Below are 18,258 nucleotides of genomic sequence, written 5' to 3'. Positions count from 1 at the left end.
GGGGTTGGACTAGATGATCTTTTGAGGTCCCTTCCAACCCTTGGGATTCTGTGATTCTGTAATGGTAGAAAAAAAACATCATCCCTAGAAATTTCTCAGCATATTGGTTTTAATCAATATGATAGATGTACTGCAATTTCACCCGTAATTATGCCCCAACACTGACTAAATATTACTTGTATTCCTGGATTGTAAGAAGGTGATTGAGGATGACTGTGCTCTCTAATTGTCATTCTTCCTGCAGATTTTCTTTTACCTAGACAAAAATTTGCAAAGAGGAAAGTTAAGACCTAAATGAGCCTCAGACAGGCTGAATTATAAAATGCAATGCACATTATGTGGTTTTTAGAAAATTATACTTAAAAACCATCTCTGAATTTTTTTAAAAAAGGGGGTGGGTTAGACAAATTACTCCCATTGCTGTCAGTGGGAATTGTGCAGCTAAGATCCATCTATACTGAGTTTTTCTGGGAAAAAAAGCCTACTATATTATCAGGAAATGTAATATTTCTCAGTAATTGTGAGGGTACCTGGATTTTTAGGAGCTGTCAGGAGGGAGAAGATAACAGAATACCCATTAAATACTGTCCCTTAGAATTTCCAGTGATCATTTAGTAAGCTAAAATATTGCCTGTAAGACTTATTTTAAGAATGTTGTATCTAGTAATACCTAATCCTGGGAATGTCATTACTTCTGAAAACTTCAACAGCTGTATATTTTACTTTATCTCTCCCTAGCTATCTTTCTCCACATCTTGTTTCCTTCATACAATCTTACATTCATGCGGTGTGTTAATTGATACAAGAGCAACCTGTAGTATACTATTTTACCATAATTTGCTGCCATAAATGGTGTCTGTCTCTAACAGTACTGGGCTGTGTATGCAGAATAACCATGCAAGAATCTTGCTGCAAGCACTAAACTACAAAGCTCTTTTTGTAATTTAGTAATTTACTAAAAGTAGGTAGCGTTCTGAAAAGAGCAACAGGAAAATGAATCACTTTTTGCTCTTTCTTCCTTACTGTAAGCAAGGCCTCATTTACTGCTCCTAACAGAATAGCTTTACAAACATAAATGTTGCTTCTGCTTTGCAGGCGTTTTCAGTTTAAACTGCTATTGCACTGCAGTTGCTGAGAGTCTGATGAAGTCTGATTCTGTGAAACTTTTTTGAAGCACAAATGTTCAGCATAATGTCAGTGATCAAACTGGTTCTGGGAATAGTTTACCAAATTCTTTTGTGCTGTATGTGCACTTGCTCTCTATGGCTGTGACCACACTACTGCTTCATCCACGAATAAGAAGTTTCTCCACACTTAGAATTCAGATTTCTTGTAATTAAAGCTGTTGGATTAATATAAGCTAATATACATTAATGCAAGCTAATATAGCTTGTGTGTGTTTTAACAGCTTGGTAGAAAGAATTATCTTGGTACTTCTCTCGCTGAAAAATCATCTTTAATAACAATTATTCCTTTAATTATTTAAGTGACTAGATAGTAACAAAGTACCCCTACCACAGAATGAACATTAAAGATAATGAACACAAACCTAATTTTCTGCATTTTAACTACACTTTGATATGACTGATGAAAAATTTTCATTATAAAATGTTAATCTAGCAAATAAGTTTGCACTCCCTCTTCCAGCAGAGTTTCTGTAATTAGCGGTTTATGTTTATTAAATTATTGTAATTTTTGTCACATACCAAGGACAAGCTACCATATGTTTTAGACTAATTAGCACTTTGTTTATTTTAAGAATTCCCTTAATTCTTTCTAAATACAGCCAGCATGGAAAAGAAGACTTTGCCTGAATATTACAAGAAAGAAACAAGGCTCTTTACCACTAGCCCACTTTGGCAGACACATACCCAGATCCTCGGCAGATGTTTCAGGCAGAGAGATGAGTGAGGTTCTAGATGTAGTATGTACGTACTGCATACAAGTATGTAGCTTGTCTTCTTAAAACAGAATTAAGTGGAAGTCAGTATGCTTCTCTTTGCCATCCATGGTTTATAAATACCAACTATTCTTTCAGAAAGGGAAAACCAAAGAAAGTGCACGATACATATTTAAATGGGGCTGAGAAACTAGCTTTACTGTTTCTAAATTGCCTGGTGGATTTTCTTGGTCCTAGAATATTATTTACCTTTACAGAGCAGCTGTAGTCTTTTCTGTAAATAGCTGTGTGCCTTCTTTGGAATCACTGTACTTTAGGAGTTCCTTTGGCTATCCTGCTCTACGCCGCTTTTGCCAAAATGAAGCCTCTTTTCTAAATAAAATTTGATACTATACCTACATTATTTACTAAATATGTAATTTCTGAACAATGACAATGTCAAAATGTTGGGATGTTTTAAGAGCTATTGATACTATTAATGTGTTAAGACAAAGAGAAAATAGCACTAGAAGAGGAGCTTTTATACCTTGCAAAGGCATTTCTGTTCATATTTAAATGAGTTTCTTTACTGAGCCTAATTTGATAAATGTTGCGAATAGTTTATAACTTACAATTTGCCAGAACAGCAACTTGTGTGGTTGCCCATCCATGATCTTTTTCAGTTCACAAACAGAAGAAAATTTGACATTTTCTCCACTTTTGTCCACCGTGCTTTGAAAAGTTTACATTCAGTTCAGTCTGTTAGATGCACAAGAAAGGTTTCTTTACAATTCTAATGTGTTCTGCATCAATACATTTCATCAGGCTGACAAAATATGATGCAATGCAAGGCCATGCAGAGCCATGCAACTTCTCTGATTAATTTGGTTGGAAACTGTTAAATTCAAAACTATTTGTTATCTTGAAGCTAATAAAAAAAAAATCTTGGAATGCAAGATGACTTGTTCTGCTCAGAGATGACTTATACCAATAGAGAACAATATATATTATGGTTCATTTAACCATTCCAGCATTATTTAGATAGTAAATATATATAATTTCTTTGACTGTTAACAAGTGAGGTGAAAATATCTTGTTTATGTAACATAATGCAATACAGGGGAAAAGCGACAGAAATGTGTGTAAAAGCAGGTCTGCTAACTCCTCCACACCGTAGTGTTTATACAGAATTAGCCTGTTTTACTTGGTACAGTGATATTAGCATGTTTATATGCTTTCTAAAAGCATACTGGTAGAAATTTTATTTTCAGGCCGAATAGCAGCAAAGCCATTAGCATGCTGCACAAGTGTTGAGGAAATATATGTCATGATGAGCAACTGTTTCTTTACTTCTCTCATGTTCCATGACTCTGAGAGGTTTTTTGGTTGGTTTGCTTGTTTCCAGTCTGGATGAACAGCTCCTATTTCCTTGAGGATCTGACCTTAATTTTTTGAAAGCTGTAAGTGCTTGTAACATTTATTCACTAACATAAGTCACTGCATCATAGCTGTTTTCTACATAAATTAATTCACATACTTTCTTTTAATAATGAGGAAAATCTGAAGGTATATTTAATGCACCTTCAGCATATTTTTTTTCTGGTGTTTTTTTTTTTTTTTTTACTCTCTCTTTTCAGTTCAAAAGTCTAATATTATAGTAGGCTTTCCCAAGGCAGAAGGTTAATTTCACAGTTCAGAGATGCTACACCCAGTCTAATCGCTGGTTAATCTTGAAATACTTGAGGCCTACAAACTTCTCTTTCTATCTGGATGCACTTGGCTGCTACCAAGGGTCTTGCTGGCCCAAGGCATATCACACTGAGGCTGGTCTATGATCTGCTAGCAAAGCTTTTTCTTAGTAGGCTGAATGGCAGCTTAAAATTAAAATTTGAGTCTTTTGAGAAAACTAAGTAATGAAAAGCTGTCAAAAAACCCTCAGCTGATATTAAAGAAAATAAAGATATTAGAGAAAATAAAGTCTTTAAAGAAAAGATATTTTCTGCTAAGGCCTTCTTTTCTTGAAAAATTATTCTTTTTGTTTTTTCTGTTTTTTAGTCACTGAAATCTTAATGTATTCCATTAAATAAAAAATCCTGCATTTTTTTATTTTATTTTAAAATTTCATCAGTCACTTTTTTTCCTCTCCTAACTTTGCCAATCTTCTTGTACTCTCTTATCTGTAAAAAGTCTTTCTCGATCTTTATAGTGTTTCCTTTCTCCTTTGAAACCAGAATTTGATTTTTAAGATTGCTTTCCTGCAAGGGTACTCTGATCTAGGAATCAATTCTTGGATTAAGTCTTCAGAATCTACTTATTGTAGTGTAAGCAGCAGACATTACAGGCTTTGTAGCTTTGCTGGAAAAAAATTTCATTCTTGTAATTGCAAACTAAAGGAAAGGAAAAAAGACTAGTGAGCTCTCTGAGACGAAACAGTGTTCATGGAGCACATAAACTGCACTAACTTTCACTCTCTGACTCTTAAAAGATATAAAATTAAAATAAACAAATTCTCCTTTGTGAAGACTTGAAGAATGTACTAGATAGATCTGTTAAATCAAATGCTGACTATAGTTTAAAGAATCATAGAATAGTTAGGGTTTGAAAGGATCTTAAGATCATCTAGTTCCAACCCCCTGCCATGGGCAGGGACACCTCACACTAAACCGTGTCACCCAAGGCTCTGTCCAACCTAGCCTTGAACACTGCCAGGGATGGAGCAGTCACAACTTCCTTGGGCAACCCTCACTACCTTCAGAGTAAGAAACTTCTCCCTTATTTCTTATCTAAACTTCCCCTGTTTAAGTTTAAACCCAAACTCATGTCTTATCGTATTTTGTCTCTAAATTGGAGAGACGTAAATTTGATAGATGGATCACTCGGTGGATAAAGAACTGGCTAGATGGCCGCACGTAAAGAGTTGTGGTCAATGGCTCAATATCCAGCTGGAGACCAGTAATGAGCGGTGTCCCTCAGGGATTGGTGTTGGGACCGGTCTTGTTCAACATCTTTGTCAGTGACGTGGACAGTGCGATTGAGTGTGCCCTCAGCAAGTTTGCTGATGACACCAAGCTGTGTGGTTCGGTTGATACGCTGGAGGGAAGGGATGCCATCCAGAGGGACCTCGACACGCTTGTGAGGTGGGCTGATGCCAACCTTACGAAGTTCAACCATGCCAAATGCAAGGTCCTACGCCTGGGTCAGAGTAATCCCAGCCACAGCTACAGGTTGGGCAGAGAAGAGATTCAGAGCAGCCCTGCAGAGAGGGACTTGGGGCTGTTGGTTGATGAGAAAATGAACATGAGCTGGCAGTGTGCGCTTGCAGCCCAGAAAGCCAACCGTATCCTGGGCTGTATCAAAAGGAGCGTGACCAGCAGGTCGAAGGAGGTGATCCTGTCCCTCTACTCTGCTCTTGTGAGACCTCACCTGGAGTATTGTGTGCAGTTCTGGTGTCCTCAACATAAAAAGGAGATGGAACTGTTGGAACAATTCCAGAGGAGGGCCACGAGGATGATCAGGGGACTGGAGCACCTCCCGTATGAAGAGAGGCTGAGAAAGTTGGGGCTTTTCAGCCTGGAGAAGAGAAGGCTGCGTGGGGACCTAATAGCAGCCTTCCAGTACCTGAAGGGGGCCTATAGGGATGCTGGGGAGGGACTCTTTGTCAGGGACTGTAGTGACAGGACAAGGGGTAATGGGTTAAAACTTAAACAGGGGAAGTTTAGATTGGATATAAGGAGGAAGTTCTTTCCTGTTAAGGTGGTGAGGCACTGGAATGGGTTGCCCAGGGAGGTTGTGAATGCTCCATCCCTGGCAGTGTTCAAGGCCGGGTTGAACAGAGCCTTGGGTGACATTGTTTAGTGTGAGGTGTCCCTGCCCATGGCAGGGGCATTGGAACTAGATGATCTTAAGGTCCTTTCCAACCCTAACTATTCTATGATTCTATATCCTGTATTTCAGGAAATACCATTCATTTAATTTATTAAGCATGTATGTGAAAATCCCTTGCAATCTAGTTCATCATATTTTATTGCAAATAAAGGCAGAAGACATCTGCCTCTGCCTCTCCCTCTGCCTCTCCCTCTCCCCTCTTCCTTTCAGTACCCAGAACAAAAAGCATCTCATTTGTAAAACTGAAGTTGCAAATTTTGGGGACAGACTACTGTCTTGGCTAAATTCTCATAGTTGTTTTTTTTTTTTTTTCCATGTTATTGAATACAACTAGCTTAGTGTATACTTAACACTGAATATCAGGTTATGTAGGAAATTGGTTACTGTATTCATTCTCATATAGGTAATATGAAGGTGTGATCAGTGAATACATACAGTTGTGTACAAGTGTGTTACTAAGGAAAATGTACTGATTTACATACTGCCAAACTTTCATTTTATATGGACTTCACCATTTCTGAAGACCTATCTTTTCATTCAAAACATAAAATAAACCTAAAAATACAATTAGGAGAACATGCTGTGGTAGCAGTTATTGCTTGAGTTGTAAATATTTCTTCAGTGTTTGCAAAGCAAACAACAGGATTTGTGTCAGACATTGAAATCAAAATGAATAAACGGAAGACCTGTCAACTTCAGTTATAGTTTGAGAGTATTTAGAGTGAGTCCTTTGGTAAATGAACTAAATAAACTTGCTGCTTTTTATTTATTTTTTTTTCCTTTGGAAGAAATGGTTGTGTACTTATTCAAAAAGAGATTCAGAAGTTTTATCAGCTGATGTTTTCTAACCATGGAAGTTTATATCCATTTTTGTGTGGTGTTGCCTCAGTAGAAGGAGTCTTTTCCTGTTATTTGCTAATACATTGTATGTTATTTTTAAACACATTTTTACAGAAACATAATATAGTAGTATTTCAAAGAAAAAAAAAGAGAAATAACTAGGTAATAGTACTATGGGAAAAGGCTGGTGGATTAAACAACTAAGGGGATTATAGTGAAAAATCTGTTGACTGTGAATCAGCTATGTAATTCTGTCTTTTTGGAAGCAAAATGCTATTTTGAAATATGTTAATATATGTTATGTGCTGCTGATGCAGCTTTAGAGCTGATGTGTTTAAAAAAATCCTTATAGACAACTCTGAGTTGGAATATCAGAATACTTTAGGCAACACATAGTAAAAAATTCTTAAAAATAGAGAAGACTTGGAGATAACTGAAGGAAGAGAAGATGACTTTGTTTAAAATTTGAAATTCACTGAGATGCAGGCAAATCAGGAAAAATAAGAAAAAATATTATTTATAGTTTAAGGGATTTCAACATTTTTTCAGGATGGAACTGAGGACAGTTAAGCACTGTTTCAGGTCTTACAGGGTTCTGGAACATCCTCTCCGTATCATGGAGTAATTTAGGCTGGCAGTGGCCTCTATAGTTATCTAGCTAAACCAGTTGCTTAAACCAGATGTAACTTCAAAATTAGAATTGTAGAATGGTTAGGGTTGGAAAGGACCTTAAGATCATCTAGTTCCAACCCTGGTTGTACAAGGTCTTGTTCTGTCGAATTATGAGCATCTCCCAGGAGAGAGAGATACAGAGACTGCACAGGTTCTTTAGACAGTGTGTTCCAATGCTTAATCACTGTCATTGTGAAAAACGTGAAAAATACTGGGTGAGTTTAAAACCAGGTTATATAGGAATCTTTCTGCAGCAGACAAAGTGTAGTTAATTTTATCTTGGAGCAGGAAGGAGGGTGAACTAGACTGTCTCTGTATGTCTGTTTTTATATTAACTAATTCTTTAAATAATACATTTTTCTACTTTTAATTGCAGCAGGAAAAGAATCAGGAAAGCTCAAGAAATAAAGGTAAGTGTTAATTATTTTCAAAATGTGGAGATAATTGTTATCATCCTAAATCTAACATCCATTGTTGGTAAAACATTATCCAGATGGATTGTTTGCTGAGTGTTTTGGTGTTTGGTATCACAAAACTATATCCAGGAAAGTGGGATGAAATGTAGAAAGTAAGTGAATAAGCTACTATGTTCAGAACTCTGCTTGAGATGAACAAAGCTGACTGCTGTACTCTAGATGGGATGGGCTGCATGGCTTCTCACCAAGTTTGTGTCCTCAGCTATGGCCACTTATTATACTTCAGTGAAACATCCGTACCGTCACTTTAGCTTCTCCCTCTCCATTCAGTAAATCTGTGACTGGATGTGATTCCAATTTGTGCACAAACTGATCACATCCTTGGTAGGCTGCCTTGCAAAACTACTGTCAGGTGTGTGTTTTGCATACAATTTTTTTATACTTTCACTGCACTTTACTCTATGCCGTTAGCTAAAAACTTCATTAAATAGAATATCCAGGGTAAAAATCCAACCTTGTTTCAAGAAAATTAGAAGAGTTCAGGAAACCAAATTGTGGATTTCATGTTTAATCATATCACCTTAGTTAGCTGTTCATAATTCAGTTATGTATCACAGTACTCATTAATCTCAATTTCCTAGCTTTCCTTCCAACTATGTGTAGACATGGGCATCTGAAGACAAGCTAAATCCAATAGCTGTTTGGAGTTGTGTCAGGGCAGTTACATTATTCATGATGATATGATGATTTACATCATTGAAGGATCTGTGGTCCTTCATTTGAAGAGTGTGCATAGTAAAATAAACCCTTTCAGTTTCAACCGTCATTATCAATTAGGTGTTAGTTTAGTTAACTAACCAAAGAAACAGTTTTCAAAAGCTGACAAAATATTGCCCACAGCTACATCCAAAGGAAAGCATTCCACTTGTAGGGAGATATCCATTACCTCCAAACAGGCAGTGATATTGGTGTCCACCTGCACAGAATGCATTGTGGTTATATCTGTAACATCTTTTGAGAAAATTTTCAATCTGCTAAACTTCCTTCATGCTGTGCATGTCTCTGCCTATACTGACAATTCAACTTGGAAGATCTCAGTGGTCTGGAAGACTACTCAGGCATGGAGTAGGCTTTCGGATATATACAGAGGTAGTCTTAATTGCTTAATGCTTTTTGGGGATTGTTTTGTGGCTGGTTTATTTCTTTATTTTTTTTTTTTGTCTACTCTTTTCATATTCTTTAAATTATTTGTTTTCATATGTTCTTTTTCCATGTTACTGCAAAGTTTCAGAAAGATATTTTTATTTCACTTGTAACTTAAGGCATATAAGATCTTGAAGGTGTTTCTTCTTAAAATATTGGTTGATTTGGATGAAACAAGGTTAAATTAATATTTCATCATAAATGGTCTGCATCGTCAATAAGCAGCTACCCTTCACTTACAGTATCTAAGGATGTTGTGCTCTGCATGTGTTCTTGTGAGATAAGTAAATGCTGTGGTTTATCCCCAGCTGGCAACTAAGCTCCACTCAGCCACTCACTCTCTTACCCTCAGTGGGATGTGAGAGAGAACTGGAAGAATAAAAGTGAGCAAACTTGTGAGTTAAGATAAAGGCAGTTTAATATGTAAAGCAAAAGCCACACATGCAAGCAAAGCAAACCAAGGGATTCATTCACCACTTCCCATCAGCAGACAGGTGTTCAGTCATGTCCAGGAAAGCAGGGATACATGTCTAATAGTTTCTTGGGAAGAAAAATGCCATAACTCTGAATGTCCCTTCCTTCCTTCTTCTTCCCCTAGTTTTATATACAGAGCATGATACCCTGTGTTATGGAATATCCCTTTGGTCAGTTGGGATCAGCTGTCCTGGCTGTGTCCACTCCTAGCCTCTTGTATACCCTCAGCCTCCTCACTGGTGGGTAGGGGTGAGAATCACAAAAGGCCTTGACTCTGTAAGCAGGCTTGTAAACAGCAGACTTGACTCTGTGGAGGCCTTGACACTGCTCAGCAGTAATTAAAACATCCCTGTACTGTCAACACTGTTTCCAGAACAAATACAAAGCATAGCCCCATACTAGCTACTATGAGCAAAATTAACCCTTTCCCAGCCCAAACCAGCACATTAAATTGTCTCCACGGTCTTAGGACAGGGTTCTAACAATATTCCTTACTCTTTCCAAATATGACAGATACCGTATAAGGTAAAAGGACAAAAAAATTTTCTGTGCTTCCTTTAGTATTCTGAAACTCTCAGAATCAATGTTTTAGTCTTAATACAGAGGACAACTATAGCTAATGTTAAAGATTCCTACCAAATGAAACTGGAATCTCTGATATGCCTCATAACTTCCACTGACACATTGATAGTATCAACCATTGATACTGGTTTCAGTATCTGATTTTTATCAAGAATTTCTTCATAATACAGAAGACTGTTTTAGGAGGGTATTGCAACAGAATTATAGTCAAATGCCTTTTGACTTCAGCAGGATCCAGACATTAGTAACAAGCACCATTCTGTATCTTTTACTATATTATAAAAGCCTAGTATTTTTTATTTTTTCTTAATTTATTGCTATAAATCTGACTGCTATTCATGTTTTAGCACTGATGTTATTGTTTTGTAGTGTTTGTGTTTTTTCTCCTGACATTTTTCTGACCCATTTGTTTTTCCCATCTGTTACTTCTACTGTCAGCCACTAAGTCAATCACACCAAAATAGAAGCCAGTACTCAGACATGCTCTGTTCTGACACTAATCCCATCTCTCTCTGATCTGTGATATTTTTTTTCATGTTTTATTTAATGGATAATAGACCTTTCTGTACACTGTTTGAGGAAAAAAAAAACCAACGCTGCTTTTATGTAAAATAATACATTAACATTTCACAATTTTTGTATATACTGGCAAACTTCCTTATACTTCTGAGACTTCTTTATGCATGAAAATGGTTATCATCAGAGCAAAATACAAAAGAAATTAGTTTGATAAAACACATCTTTAATATGAAAGAAATAACACGGCAAACATTTGCCAACTAAAACCTCGCTAAATTTTCTTGCTGGTTTGGAGTCACAATTTGACCTCCTTTACATCTCTTTTTCAGTGCTAACTCCCTCAGACAAATGAATATTTTATTCTAAACCTGTACTGGTCTTCAAAATTGATACTTTTGCAGTAAATTGGAAATACGTTTGCCAATATCCAATTGTGTTGTATTTAAGCAATGTGCAGAATTTTCTTCCCAGCTCACTCTTAACTTTGGAGACTTTCAGGTGCTTTTAAAACCTTACATTACAAACTTTAAAGTGCAAATTGTTTCTGACAACGTTGTTCTGGAAGACTTTTCTTTCTGAAGAACCAGGGCTGACTAGTCACATATATTGATGATTTGCCAAACTTCAAAGCCATCTCAATTCCTTTGCTCAGAAAAAGCATGAGCACCCTGGAAATAGTGAGTCACAAAATACTTCAGTTAACTGGTACTGTTTCAGATGATAAGTTCCTAAACTCAATCATGGTTATTTTGAATTACAAGACAATAATTTTCTTTTTTAAGAACTAAAAATCAATCTTGGTATTGGAAAGCAGTGTGCAATATATATTCTTAAGAAACAACAGTAGCAAAGCCAGAGAAAATCTACTAGACCAGAAAAGCTAAAAAAACAGTTTTGAATTTAGGTGGTCATTTTGCTGATATGGAACAAAGAGATTATACTGTATACAACTTGTGTATTTTTGGCTATTTGTTTTAGCAAATTAAGTAACAGTGAAGGATACAAATATTGCTCCAGATAAAATTTGGAAAGCATACACTTTTCGTAGCATTTTCAAAATAGTCTGCAAATAATTTTAATGATATTAACTTGAATACTTTTACTTAAGTACACTTGAGACTGGCTCTATAGTATACTGATCAAATTTTTGCTACTTACTATTGATCTGAGCTTTGAACATCATTAACAGTCAAAACTAGAGTTTAGAGAATACTGACTGACAGTATTTTAATTACAACCTGAGTTTCTAATTGTATTCAGTCCTCCTCATTTAATGCTTACCTTAATAATTTGAATGTGAAATCACTGTTGACTCACACATCACTTTTAAAAATAGAATTATCTATTCTTATGAACATATTGCCAGACTCTTCTGATATCATTAACAATCATCTGTTCCTTTTATGACCTTTAGCTACTAAAATAAAGAGGATACCATATGGGTATCACTTACATATCTTACTTGCTTTGTAGTCCTTAAAAAGTTAGCATACTTGCACAACACTTGTGGCCTTGTATAGGATTCCAGATTGGTGGTGGTGTCTTCTATGCAATGATAAATGTAAGACAAAAAGGAGTGAAAAAATGCTTAAGACTGTTCACAGTTGAAAGAATTTAAGGGAAAAAAACAGTAAGGCCTTAATTAAAGCAATAACTTCTAAAAGTGACAACTTAGCTTGAGATACTCTCAAATGCCAGCGGGCGAGCAAGCTGTTATGTCTGTCCTGCAATGTGACTGACTGGCTGTTATTATTTTTTATAATGGTCAAAGCTGCATATGTTCTGATACAGAATAGATGGCATCAGCAGCTTATGTCATGTTAAACCAATTAACTATGACAAAAAATGCACTCCATTACTTTCTGTAATGTATCTAGTGACTCATTATGTCTGCTTGATCAAATAATTCTAAATCTGTATTTCAACAGACTTGTATTATGTGAGTATGGTTAGAATGTGAACTGCAATCCTCCTGGACTGAATTGATTAATGTTTTAGTTTGTTACATTGTAGTATTCCTTCTCTGCTGGAACAGTATGTACCAGAAAAAAATTATATATTGAGAACATATTTTTTCCTATCAGATATCTTTTGCAAGCAATTTAAAGGACAATCAGATCTTATATAACCTTGAAAGGTAAGTCTGTTGAACATGATTTCCACCCTTACTCCTAATTATTGCAGCACTGTATATCACTCAGATGCCAGTTGAAGCAATCAGAGTGTTCATTTTTGTCTTACTCTTTGAATAGCCGGGGTTGATGCATTTTGTTATCCACTTAGGTCATGTTCTAGTTTACTCCAAGCACACTCTTTTGCCACTGCTTCAGACACTAGAACACAATTAGCAGTGTCAGATCCTGTTAACGTTTACATCATAACTGGAAGCAGATATTAAAGTGAAGTGCAAATTAAAGGCTCCTAAAAGGGCTGCCACTAACAATTATGGTGGGGCAGTATTAAATTTCTCATTTGTTTCCAAAGGTCAGATTAATAAAGCTGCATGGCACATTATCATAAAGGGTGGACCCAGCTGTCTGCTTTGATTATGCTTAAAAGTCTAGTGTTTCTAAGGAGACTTTGCAAGGAATGAAAGTATCTATTTTAACTAGCAGTTTAAATGTGAGTAATTATTAAAACCTTTTCTGAAGAGATCCAAAGCAGAGACTGCTGTCAGTCAAATGTCTTTCTGCTTTTCAACTTACAGATAGAAAATATAAGTTTCTTTTATAAATTCATTTCAGTTTTTAATCCTTAAATGTTAAATACCTTCCCAAGTGCCTGAAAAGCTAATTCCTTAGGTGAACCGGCTGTAAAGTAAGTTACATCAAATGCAAAAGCATTACATCAAAAGCAACATGACATAATGAAACTTTCTGGTTTGCTTTTTCCTTTCATTCCATTTTTCTTGATTCAGAACGATTTTCAAGAATTCTATTAAAAGAAATAACAGCAACAGTTTTCTGTTATATCGTCTACATGCTTATAGGAAGAAAATATTCTCTGCCATTATTCCTACTGTGAAGAACATAGGGATCTTTAGGAGAAATGTTAATTGTATGGTATCTAGTACAGATATCTACCTATCTAACATCATACTAATCTAGTACCCTGATACATGAATAAGCAAAATCCTATCGGTGTTACACAAATGAACATAACTTTAATGTCACAGGTATATTTCCCATTTGGTACTTAAAAGACCACTGCTGTTTTAATTTTTTTTTTTGAAGATAAATTCCAGGTTTGCTGATAGATAGAGAGCAATCCCTTTCCCCCCCAGAATTTACACAGGAACTGATCCCCGTTTATGCACAGCTTCTTCAGAAAATAATTTCAGCACTACTGGGCTTTAAATGAGGAAAATTTTGTCTTCCAAAAGTACCCTTTGGACCATATAGATGTTGGACAGTCATAGATATTCCACAGGTAAGAACTACAAGCAGTTTAACTATTTATAAAGACTTTAGTTCAGGTAAAAAAAATGGATAGATTGTTTATAACTTAAAATTTAATTCTCTAGAGGCAAATGAAAACCTGTGTTTACATTGCAGGTATTCAAGTGATTAGTACGAAAAGATGAAGCACTTCTTTGCTTATGCAGTTGCATGCATCTTTAGTAAATTAATGCAACTTTGTATGCTTTCTTCCTAGTAATAAAAATTCCAGTCATTTTTTGCAAATAGCTATTTAAGGATTTGTTAAAATGTGAAAATAAATTAGATACTGGGATATTTTTATTTTTTTTATTTTTTAATCTGGCAAAAAGTTGCCAGTAGTCACTAAGATATAGATGTGCATATGTTAGAATCATAGAATAGTTAGGTTGGAAAGGACCTTAAGATCATCTGGTTCCAACCCCCCTGCCATGGTCAGGGACACCTCACACTAAACCATGTCACCCAAGGCTCTGTCTAACCTGGCCTTGAACACTGCCAGGGATGGAGCATTCACAACTTTCCTGGGCAACCCATTCCAGTGCCTCACCACCCTCACAGTAAAGAACATCTTCCTTATATCCAATCTAAATTTCCCCTGTTTAAGTTTGAACCCATTACCCCTTGTCCTATCACTACAGTCCCTAATGAAGGGTCCCTCCCCAGCATTCCTATAGGCCCCCTTCAGATACTGGAAGGCTGCTATGAGGTCTCCATGCAGCCTTCTCTTCTCCAGGCTGAACAGCCCCAACTTCCTCAGCCTGTCTTCATATGGGAGGTGCTCCAGTCCCCTGATCATCCTTGTGGCCCTCCTCTGGACTTGTTCCAACAGTTCCATGTCCTTTTTATATTGAGGACACCAGAACTGCACACAATACTCCAGGTGAGGTCTCATGAGAGCAGAGTAGAGGGGCAGGATCACCTCCTTCAACCTGCTGGTCACGCTCCTTTTGATACAGCCCAGGATATGGTTGGCTTTCTGGGCTGCAAGCGCACACTGCCTCTCATGTTCATTTCCTCATTGACCAACACCCCCAAGTCCAAGGAATGTTGTTGAAGGATTTGAAGGTTTAATCTGAAAATGAGATTAAGTGTGATGGTACAAATTTCAGGGAACCAGAATGTTTTTTGCTATAATCAAGGCTATAATTTGGAAACAACAAAGGAAGAAGGAAAGTAAAAACTTGACTGTATGATGACTTGAGTAACCAGCATGTCATAAAGAAACAGGTGTGTTTGTATCATATCAAGGAAGGTTTTCCTTGCAGGGATAGAGCAATAATAAGTATTATATATGACACTACTTTAACCTCATCTGACATACTGTGTCTATGTCTCAATGTTCACGTTTCAGATTGAATTGAATTTAATCTTGAACAAGTACAGAGAAGTGCTACAGTGATCAGATAGTATTTTATAAATGAGAAAGTGAGATCTTAGCTTGTTTTGCCTAGCAGAATGGAAGACTTGAAAGTGTTTTGTTAAAAATTCTTGAAAAGAGTATGGAAATCCTGAGATAAGAAGTCAGCTAGGTTATCATTATTTTAAACAAGAGGCAGTTCTCCTTTTATGCAGCAAGACATTTCTCATGTGCTGATTATTCCTCTTTGCATGAATTAATATTATAACACCAGATTAAAAATAGCGCGTGATTGCCTGTGAATGATAAAGTAAAACTGAAATGAAACCTGCTTCAGGATGAATTTCCCTAGTTCTGTGGGACTAAGGAGGAGATTTGGTGCCAATACAGTTCATGCAGTGATACATTAATGAAAAAAAACCTCTCAGGAAATTGCTTGAAGATGGTAGAAGGACCCGCAGCCTCCTCTTTAAAATGAAGCACAACTTCTCCAGTATGTAATACCTTAATCTGGTTGCCAACATGAGGGCTGATAGGTAAATAATGTTGTAATCAGGAATGACAGTGATGGAAAATAGGAACTTTTTGCTTCAAAGATTAAGTGAACCTGAGTAGGTAGCGTTGTCAGGTGTCCCCTGTAACCAGAAGTAGTCCTTACACACTGATTTGAAGCACAGAGGCACTCATGAAAGTTGAATCTTTCTGCAAACAGTTTGACATATTCCCATCTAAACCTGTTACTGGCCTCTGGAAGATCCAGTCTCAATTTTTCATACCGCCCATTCATATCTTTGATAATATCATATGGCAGAAAGTAATCCATGCTTTCAGAAGAGAACATGTATAAGGCTTTGAAATGCAACCTCCTTGAATATTCTGCTGTAGAATATGCCTTTGAACTTCCAAAGCTTTTTAGAGATCACAGATTTGAAGTAACTTCTAGGTTTTTTTCACAGTCATGGAACACAGCTTCCAGTGTCAGATTCCCAGGAAGAGGACTTCATGGGGTAGTCTGTGTGAAAACAGTTCAGGGGAACATTCAATTTGGATTATGTTTTTACCTGCATATTGTTTGTCATTTGACCTACACTTCCATCATCTTGGAGGACCTGATGAATCTTTAAGAAATAACTGTATTTTATTAATTAATAGTAAAAATATTTTCTAGTCTTTAAGATGCTATCTGAAATCCTAATAGGATAAATTCCTGACAATTCTTAAAGGTTTTTTTGATATGATGCATGGATAACTGTCAGAAGTGTGTCTTACAAAATTTTAACAGTTGAAAAGGTTTGCCAAATTATTTTTTTTTTTTGTTCAGATTCTGAAGGGATATCCATATGGTATAATGGCAATGGTAGTAACAAACTGTCATGCTGTGAGGCCCTGCATCAACTAAATTTATCATTAATAAAGTCATGGTTGATCCTTGGTTAAAATCATAAATCATTACACATCTATAAGCAAGTGCCTTTGTATCCAAAAGTGAAATGATATAGTAGGATGCTTTCTCCTCTTCATGCTTGCTGGACTTTCAAATGTGTAGAATTTATTTGCACATATGTTGCAGTGGCTATATTTTTTTTAATTTTTCTAGCATGTGGCTTCTTGTCAAGATTTAGCCTAAGTATAGGCTTAGATTGCTATGCTGTCAGTCTCAATAACAAAACTCTCAGTAATAAGGTTCATATTACTTCCTTTTTAAATTATGCAAAAAGAACACAGATGCAATTGTGAATGCTGGTCCAGTAGCAGTAATCCGTGAAATCTCAGTGATTCTATTCCTTTAAAAAAAAAAATTAGAATCAATGATGGCATTGCTTCAGTAGAAATTTAAGAAAAACTTTTAATATGGTTCAAAAATAAATAAATCTGAGAATATTAAAGCAAGCATTTTTCTTGGCTTTATAAAATTCTGCATAGAGCTGATTAAATGAAGGCTCCCAGGAGAAAGGGAAGAATAAAGAATTATAGCAAATAGGCATACAAAAATCCCAGTTGTATTATGAGTGCCGCCAACGTTCTAATTACAACACATTGATTCTTCCTCATAAAATGTAAAAGCCGTGATTGTGTTGCTTTAAGAAAATTGCCCGCTAAAAATGCACCACAAATGGGGAAAAAAACCCAATAAAATAAAATACTGGTATCATAATTTCTGTGGTTAAATGATCATATATATAGCTTGCACTCTGGTCTAATTAGCAGTAATCTGACCTGCTTTCCCCAGAAACAATGAAAAATCTTGTTACTCTATAATAATTGTTGACATCTCAAAATAAAAGCAGTATATACAGTTATGAATATGATTGATGACATAAAAGTGACAGAAGTCATATAGCATCATAAATGCCAAGGAGAATATATTTATATTGTTTAAACAAAATCTTTCTAGGGTCGTTCAACATGCTTGTATGTAAGCATATATGAATAAACTTTTAGAAATACATGTGTACATATTCACAGCCATATATACACAAAATATCAGGACTGAGCCGTAAATAGATGGAGTTTTAGTTTTTAGTTCTGCTGCTTTTTGCTAGGTCAAAGGTGAAATTAGTTGTGTGAAGAGTGAATCTAGGCTCCTTGTTCACAATGAAAAATATCAGTTACACGTTTCTTCAATATTTCAGTCAAAATGCAGGTTAACTTAAACTTTTCATTATAACTAGGTAATTACAGTTTAATAGTATAAATTGACACTAACTGAAACCAATTTAGATTTTTTTTTTCCTTGTACATCGTTGAAAGATGTTATCTTTACATCTGGAGATAAAAATGAATGTAAAACAAAGAGTGATTTCATATGAGCTACACTTCTTTACATGGTTATCTGAGGAAATAATAACCCTTGTGCAGGTACTTGCTGTTTAACACTGAAGTTTAAAAGCTTATTTTTAATGTAGGAAAAATAAATGCATTTTAAAAAATATTTAAAACTTAAGTTAGATGCTTAAGGCAGTCAGTGCAAGTATTTTTTGTACCTTTCAT

General features: G+C 35.9%; 1 protein-coding gene across 1 annotated transcript in view; it reads left to right on the top strand.

The window, feature by feature from the left end:
• Positions 1-18,258, top strand: part of FSTL5 (follistatin like 5) — a 359,720-nt gene that overhangs the window by 77,251 nt on the left and 264,211 nt on the right. Inside the window, exon 4 of the mRNA XM_065693765.1 lies at positions 7,653-7,686. Within this exon, the coding sequence (XP_065549837.1) occupies positions 7,653-7,686 (34 nt within the window). The remainder of the gene's footprint in view (positions 1-7,652; positions 7,687-18,258) is intronic.

This window comes from Lathamus discolor, chromosome 1 (assembly GCF_037157495.1).
Source record: "Lathamus discolor isolate bLatDis1 chromosome 1, bLatDis1.hap1, whole genome shotgun sequence".
Classification (NCBI taxonomy): domain Eukaryota; kingdom Metazoa; phylum Chordata; class Aves; order Psittaciformes; family Psittacidae; genus Lathamus; species Lathamus discolor.
Note: the sequence above shows the minus strand (reverse complement) of the source record. Positions and strands in the feature narration are given on the sequence as shown.